General features: G+C 36.8%; 2 protein-coding genes and 1 pseudogene across 2 annotated transcripts; all 3 read right to left on the bottom strand.

The window, feature by feature from the left end:
- Positions 1-3,487: 3,487 nt before the first annotated feature.
- On the bottom strand, positions 3,488-3,793 carry LOC143590753 (uncharacterized). Its single transcript, XM_077071156.1, has one exon. It carries the CDS (start codon positions 3,791-3,793, stop codon positions 3,488-3,490), a length of 306 nt encoding a protein of 101 aa, XP_076927271.1.
- Positions 3,794-3,802: 9 nt separating this feature from the next.
- On the bottom strand, positions 3,803-4,246 carry LOC143590655 (secreted RxLR effector protein 161 pseudogene; annotated as a pseudogene).
- LOC143588946 (uncharacterized) lies at positions 3,845-6,889 on the bottom strand. Its single transcript, XM_077069848.1, has 2 exons — positions 4,959-6,889; positions 3,845-4,446 (listed from the first exon to the last, which is right to left on the bottom strand). Exons 1-2 carry the CDS (start codon positions 6,142-6,144, stop codon positions 4,253-4,255), a joined length of 1,380 nt encoding a protein of 459 aa, XP_076925963.1. The 5' UTR covers positions 6,145-6,889; the 3' UTR covers positions 3,845-4,252.
- Positions 6,890-8,418: the final 1,529 nt, after the last annotated feature.

Raw genomic sequence — 8,418 nt, 5'->3', positions numbered from 1 at the left:
ATAACTCCTTTGATGGGGTAATGTCTTACCAGTTGAGCAAAGCTTCTTGTTAATGAACTAAAATGGTTTATACATATGTATAACTGCATAAACTTTTTAGGACCCAAAAGATATGCTCGACATTGGGTAATCGGTTGTCGTCCACATCTATGGGCCTGGCTTGGGCAAAAGAATGGAACACCGCCACGGCCCCACTCCAAATTTCACCATTCCCATTTTGTGTTAAAAAAATGGTTGTTTCCACGTGCATGATTCTTAGTTATTGGGTGAGGTGTCATCATTTTTCTGGTTTAGCATTTTCTTTTCATTGTTTTATATTAAAAATTAATTAAAAGTATAATTACATCTGTTGATTGATATGGAGAATGGTAGAGGAGGTGATAAGGTGACACTGAAGGTGTCAAAATATGGGATTTGTGGGAGGAGGTGTTGTGGGCGGCAGAAGATAATGGTGGTTGGTGGTGGTGGGGATGGATGGTTGCGGTGATGGTGGTGGGTGGTGATGGTGATGTCCATGGATGATGGTTGACGGCGGCGGTGGGCGGGTAATAGTGCTGGATGGCTGGCGAAGGTGACGGTATATGGTGGTGGTAGGTGGAGGTGATGTAGGATTGTAGGGTGAAAAAGGGAATAGAATGGAAAAAAACAAAGAGGTGGATGAAATAAATATGAGTTGTTTTAGATAGAAAGAAATAGACTATGTAATGGGTGGTTTCGTTTCATTGACCAACCAAACACCATTTTGTTCATTACCTCACAATGCTCCAATTCACCCCTCATTCATTCATTCAAACCAAACGTTACCTAAAAATATGTAATGCAAAAATAAGGCTAATGTAGAACCAGGATCCCAAAACATATCTCCCTTAACCATGAGCACTCCAAAAATCTACAATCTTTTTCCTTATATCAGTGTTTTGAAACCCGGACCGGACCGGGAGGTCCGACTGGTTTGACCGGGACCCGGTAGGAAATTCGGTCCGGTTCACATGCTAGACACGTTTTATAATAACCCGGCCGGGTTTGTCGGTTCCCAGTCCAACCGGAACCGGTGAACCGCCGGCCGAACCGGCAAAACCCTTTTTCCTATTAAATCAAAAATAAACAACTAGTTGAGGCTTGAACCTGGGCAAACTCCAGTACAAACATGCTTAAAGAAGACTTCATAAGCCATCCTACCATAATTCAACCATGTGTTTACGTACGAAAGTTGAAATATATATTATAAAAAAACATTCAATTTGTGAGAAGTAACTACTACAAAGCATTAATTGGATTTTTGAAACCTGTGCCTTTAAATGCTTTATTCACAAGTTCAAAAAATTACAAGCATTGATATGAAAATTAAACCAGAAAAGCAACTCTTTAGGTACTTATTTTTTTATAAATTAAATTTATATTATATATATATATATATATATATATATATATATTACTTATGATGTCATCCGGGTCAATGTCCGGTCCGCCCTCCCGGGTTGGTCCGACCTATGACCCGGTAAGGCATCCGGGTCGACGTCCGGGTCGGGTCTGAAAACATTGCCTTACATATCCAAGAGCTTTCACTTTAAGTCGCGCTAACAACTTATACATTAAAATTATTATAAGGGAAAACATTGTAAAATAATAATCATGTTTCAAGTTTGTTTTAATTAAGTCACTTATAAATTTTTATTTTTATTTCAATTAAATCACTCAATTTTTAATTAGTGTTCTAAAATGAGGTGAACAACTATCATATCATCTTAAATGATATATATACTAATAAAAAAATGTTTGTTTTAATGAATTTTTAGTTAGTTATGAACATATAATACGAAAGTAACAAGGGATATTATTATAACACTTACTGAAATTTGAGTGACCTAATAGAGACAAAAGTGAAAGTTGAGTAATCTAATTGAGAAATAATAATAAGACAAAATGGCAAAACATGTCCTTTATGTTTTCATGGTTTTTCAATAGTCGTCCTTTGGTAAACTTAATGACACGAGACGTATTTCATGTTTCAAATTCGGTTCACGTTACGTCCTTTAGTACTAACCCAGTTAAATTTTTTCATTAAATATAGTCATTTGTTTTGCCCATGAGGATAGTGTGGTCATTTTACCCCTTTAAGGACTATTTGAGTAACTAGATTAAAGATTTAGCCTTTTAAAAAAATACTCATCTCTCTCTCTCTCTCATCCCACCGTCATCTCCTCATCATCTCCATTTCTCCTCCAACCACCACCTACCCCATCACCAACACCACCAACACTTATCACCAACAAATCCGGCCCCACCAGAAAACTCCATCTCTGACAACAGTAACTCCGGCCACCTGACCCCCATCATCACCGCTGGCTCAATCCTAAACCACCACCACCTGTTGCAAACCGCCGCCACCCACCACTCCACCTCTGCCACCATCACCATCACCATCCCTTTTTTTATTTCTTCACCCACCACCTGCCACCACTTCGCCGTCGACCCCGCCGCCGGCGCACATCACTGCCCCCTCAATATCTCCGTCAGTCACTGAAAACTGCTCACACCTTTCTCTCCGACTCACTCCATAAGAAACGCTAAAACCCCCAAATTTCAATAACCATTTTCCGAATTAGGGTTTCCAAACCCTAAAACAAGGAATTAGAACAAGAAATTGTGGGATCTGGATATTTGTTTGCTCAGAGTGAAAAATAGAGAGTGAGTACACGACGACGGCGACGACGGTATACATATAAAATGGAGGCCGGAAATGGTGACGGTGGTTGGTGATGGTGATGTGTACAGAGAGAGAAATACTTTCAGGTTATATATACATATATATATATTTATAGAGAAAGAGAGAGAATTTGTTATTAAATAAGTTCAATTTGACTCAAAGTTTAAGTTATCTACACTAATAGTCCTTGAAGAGTAAAAGACAAATTTACCCTTGTATGCTTTGCACATGACCATATTTAACGAAAAAATTTAACTGGGTTAGTACTAAAAGACGTAACATGAACCGAATTTGAAACATGAAATACGTCTCGTGTCATTAAGTTTGCCAAAGGACGACTATTGAAAAACCATGAAAACATAAAGGACATGTTTTGCCATTTTGATAATAATAATAATAATAATAATAATAATAATAATAATAATAATGAAGAAGAAAATTAATAAACCTAGTCAAAACTATATTCTCATTTAATCGTAGACATCAATATATACACACACAAGAGATAACTATCTAACTGAATGTACAAGAATACAGGAGATAAAATGAATATATATATCTGTATTTTATAACACTCCCCCTCAGATATATTTCTACTGATTATGCACTATTAACAACACACTTCAGGGTGATGTTAATTAGGCACTTCGGAACCTGTAAATTGATACTACATACTAGATCAGTTAGTTGCCTCATTAAAAACCTTACTAAGAAAACCCAGTGGGACAAAACTTAGCTAAGGAAAAAAGAGTACATTGTGCATAATTCTCCCCCTCAAAACTAGTTGATGTCTTTCAATCTGCAGAGTCCAATCTTATGTGAAAGTTTTTCGACACTACTTCTAGGTAGTGCTTTTGTAAAAAGGTCAGCTAGATTTTCATTTGACTTGATCTGATGAACCTCAATTTCTCCTTCTTTCTGTAGGTCATACGTTGAGAAGAACTTTGGTGAGATATGCTTCGTTTTGTCACCCTTGATGTATCCTTCTTGAATTTGAGTTATGCAAGCCGCATTGTCTTCATATATAATTCTCGACCCCTTCTTGATCTCTTCTAAACCGCATGAGCCTTGTATATGATTAATCATCGATCTCAACTACAACCACTCTCGACTTGCTTCATATAATGCTAGTAGTTCAACATGATTTGATGACGTTGCTGTAAGGGTCTGCTTTGTTGATTTCCAAGAGATTGTTGTGTCACCGTATGTGAAAACGTAACCTGTTTGAGATCGTGCTTTATGCGGATCTGATAGATATCCAGCATCAGCATACCCGATAAGACGTGACTTGTTATCTTTTGAGTAGTATAGTCCCATGTCTCGTGTTCCGCTAATATATCGGAAGATGTGCTTTATTCCATTCCAGTGCCTGTATGTTGGGTTCGAACTATATCTTGCTAACAAATTTACAAAGAATGCAATATCAGGTCTCGTGTTATTTGCAAAATACATCAATGCGCCGATCGCACTTAAGTACGATATTTCTGGACCGAGTACTTCTTCACGCTCTTCTTGGGGGCGGTAAGGATCCTTGTGCATATCTAGCTATCGGACAACCATAGGTGTGCTGAATGGATGAGCTTTGTCCATATTAAAGCGTACTAACATCTTCTGGATGTAATTTGACTGATGGACGAACGTACCGTTGCGTAGATGTTCAAATTGCAGGCTGAGACATAATTTCGGTGTGCCCAGGTCTTTCATTTCAAATTTCTTCTTTAACAGTTCAGCCGTTTTCTCTATCTCTTCAGGAGCTCCGATGATATTTATATCTTCAACATAAACTGCTACTATGGTGAATTTCAAAAATGATCTTTTTATAAAGACACATGGGCTGATTTTATCAAACTTAAATCCCACTTTTTCGAGATATTCACTGAGCCGGTTGTACCACACACGTCTAGATTGTTTGAGACCATATAAGGATCTCTTTAGTTTTATAGAAAACATATCTCGAGGTATTAATTTTAATGTCGGAGGCATCTTTAGTCCTTTAGGGATTTTCATGTAGATGTCATTTTCATGTGTCCCGTACAAGTATGCGGTAACAACATCCATAAGTCTCATTTGAAGTCCTTATGAGATTGTGAGACTGATCAGAAATCTAAGGTTATGGCATCCACTACAGGGGAATACGTTTCCGCATAATCAATCCCTGGAATTTGAGAAAATCCTTGTGCTACAAGTCGTGCTTTGTATCGTACAATCTCATTCTTTTCATTTCTCTTTATTGTAAACACCCATTTATAACCTACTGGTTTGACGTCTATGGGTGTCCGGACTACAGGTCCGAAAACATGTCGTTTTTCGAGCGAATTTAATTCGGCCTTTATGGCTTCTTCCCATCTTGGCCAATCCTTTCTGTGCATGCACTCTTCTAGTATTTTGGGTATGTAATCATTTTCGTTGATTACATCTGTTGCTATAGCATATGCAAACACATCATCAACATGTGTTTCATTTCGGTTCCACATTGTACTATCTTGTACATAATTGATAGAGATCTCATCTTCATTTGGTATCAGTGTTTCTTCTGAAATTTCATTTTCCTCTGGAATCATATTAGTCTCTCCTAGGACATTTACCTCTGCTAGAGTTTCATTTATAGCCTTTTCTAAGCTTTCACCAGCTACATTATTTTGCTCTTTTCGTTTACGTGGGTTCTTATCTTTGGAACCGATTGGTCTCCCACGCTTTCTTTGTATCGCAATCGCTTCGGGGATTACTTCAATTCGAGCAGGTGCATTTGATGCTGGTATATGTGACTTTGTCACTCTGTTTGTATCTGTGAATGCATCTGGTAATTCATTTTCTATTCTTTGCAAATGTATAATCTTTTGGACTTCATATTCACATTGACCACTTCGGGGGTCGAGATTTGATAATGATGATGCATTCCATGTTATATCTTGTATTACTAGTCTTTCTTTATTCTTATCTCCCCCTAAGACTGGGAATACTGTTTCATTAAACTGACAGTCAGCAAAGTGTGCTGCAAACAAGTCTCCTATCAGTGGTTCTAAATATTTACTAATAGTTTGGGAGTTAAAACCAACATAAATACCTAGTCTTCTTTGTGGTCCCATTTTGGTACATTGTGGTGGCGGTATTGGTACATAAATCGCACAACCAAATAATTTTATATGGGACAAGCTTGGTTCTCTTCCGGAGACTAGTTGTAACGGAGAGTATTCATGATCAGCAGTTGGTCTTAATCTGATCAGTGAAGCAGCGTGTAGAATAGCATGCCCCCATGCAGAAGATGGCAATTTGCATCTCATCAGAAGAGGTTTAGCGATTAATTGTAATCGTTTAATTAATGATTCAGCTAAACCATTTTGTGTGTGAACATGAGCTACTGGATGTTCAACGCTTATCCCGATAGACATACAATAGTCGTTAAAAGTTTGGGAAGTGAACTCTCCTGCATTATCCATACGGATGTTTTTAATTTGATATTCTAGGAAATTAGCTCTCAATTGTATGATTTGAGCTAATAATCGGGCAAATGCTACATTTCGGGTAGATAAAAGACTCACATGTGACCATCGCGAGGATGCGTCAACTAAGACTAAGAAATAACGGAATGGGCCACTCGAAGGGTGTATGGGTCCACAAATGTCCTCTTGGATTCTTTCTAAAAATGAAGGGTTTTCGTGTATCAATTTCGTCTGTGAAGGGCGAGTAACGAGTTTACCCAAAGAACATGCTTCACATAATATATCTTCTGATAGCCAAACTTTTTAAATTTTTAAGTGGGTGCCCATTTGTACTTTTGATTATTCGTCTCATCATTATGCTACCAGGGTGACCTAATCGATCATGCCATATGGTGAATGTGTCTTTATCTAGTAACTTCTGGTTACTAACCATATATGATTCGATAGGGTTAATACTAGTACAATATAATCCAGATGATAAAGCTTTTAGTTTTTCTAGAATGACATCTTTGCCATTTTTATTTGAAGTAATTTGCAAATATTTGATATTATTTTCAGATGTTGTTTTGATATGGTAACCATTGCGTCGAATGTCTTTGAAACTAAGTAAATTTCGTCTTGATTTACTGGAGTATAATGCATCATTGATAATTAGCTTGGTACCCGATGATAAGATAATGCATGCTCTTCCGGAGCCTTCGATAAGGTTACGAACACCAGAAATAGTACCAACAAGTGTCCCTCCATGAGACAATTCACAGAAAAATTTCTTTTGTTTAAGAATAGTGTTGGTAGTATCACTGTCTACCAGGCATTCATCATCCATAGTAGCTATGTTGGACCTTGAAAACATATTCCTTGATGATAATGGAAAAGCTTTGAAGTCCAGCAACAGTGAAAGCCTTCAATCAGTGGAAAAATAATCGTGCTGATAACGTGAAGAAAATTAATAAACTTAGTCAAAACTATATTCTCATTTAATCGTAGACATCAATATATACACACACAAGAGATAACTATCTAACTAAATATACAAGAATATAGGAGACAAAATAGGAGATAAAATGAATATATATATATATATATATATATATATGTATTTTATAACAAATAATAATAATAATAAAACTGAAGCATCCTTGACACTTGATTATTGTTATACAAAGTTGTCATATTATACCGCTACACATGTAAACATAAATTTAATGTCTAATATCATGTAAATCCCGCAATGTACTTTTTCATTAATCCTTTTGAATCATCTCGCTGTGACATAAATTCAAATGAATCTTTTTACGATCATTCAGATTTTAAATTTTAAACGAATTGTACTAGTCTTTTTTGATCGACCAACGAATAAAATCAAGATACCCAATGTAACCCAATGTCAAAAGGCGATCCTATTTGCCAGCGTTTACATATAGAGCTAGATAACCTAAACCCACCATCTCTTGTTACGTGGAAAAAACCCCGCCCGAATATCCCCGATTGAGATTCACTTCTCATTACTTTTATAACCCGGAGCAAGTCAACCCAAATTGAAATGCAATTAAATTAAGGCGTTCACCGTTTTCTTACTTGGTTCCCGTCCATCTCGATTTGCAAACGTTGAACCCAAACAAAACCTTATATCCGTCCTTATTTCTCTCAGGAAACCAGCAAGAGGAAATCGCCTGCTTTTGGCAATGGCGCTGATTCTCTTGAAATTTCGGTGACTCGATTGGTCGGTGATAGAGTTCATGACTGACTTCATCTTTTGAAATTTGTGTCAAACCTCGACCAAAGGCGACGGAACATGCCGGGGTGCAACGGATTGCCCAAGAACACAAGACACTATTAAAGTGACAATATTTAAACAACTCATTCATTTCATTTAATCAACCAAAAAAACACAACTTGTTCATACAAAATAACATCAAACATAAGAAATAAATATTGTTCTTTCTTCTAATAACCTAGAGCTCTCAAAATAAAATATCATCCTCGAACTCCAACCAACCAATAATCAAGCTTGTAACAATGCATAAATAATATTTGTCAACACGTATGTTGGTGAGCACTTTCATAGTTTTGTGTATATATAATATGAGCAAAATCCACAAATGTATATGAGACTATAAATAAAAGCATCTATCGTGGTATATAAACCATATGTAAATGAGGATCATTTCTAATCGGTATCAACTGACATTCTCGGATAATGATGCCCTATGCTAGGGGTGCGTATGATCATACTTATTGCGTTCCACAACAACATTAAAATAAATACTT

Source organism: Bidens hawaiensis, unplaced genomic scaffold (assembly GCF_021521415.1).
Source record: "Bidens hawaiensis isolate Kalapana, Puna unplaced genomic scaffold, B.hawaiensis_p1.1 tig00000190_1, whole genome shotgun sequence".
Classification (NCBI taxonomy): domain Eukaryota; kingdom Viridiplantae; phylum Streptophyta; class Magnoliopsida; order Asterales; family Asteraceae; genus Bidens; species Bidens hawaiensis.
This window is presented reverse-complemented; position numbering and strand designations above follow the sequence as displayed.

Bases quoted from the DNA above. Each gene is read 5' to 3' on its own strand.
- LOC143588946 (XM_077069848.1), bottom strand. From the start codon at position 6,144: ATGGATAATGCAGGAGAGTTCACTTCCCAAACTTTTAACGACTATTGT. The intron at 4,447-4,958 runs GTTATAAATGGG...CTGAAGAGATAG, and splicing joins CATAGACGTCAAACCAGTAG to AGAAAACGGCTGAACTGTTA.
- LOC143590753 (XM_077071156.1), bottom strand. From the start codon at position 3,793: ATGATTAATCATATACAAGGCTCATGCGGTTTAGAAGAGATCAAGAAG.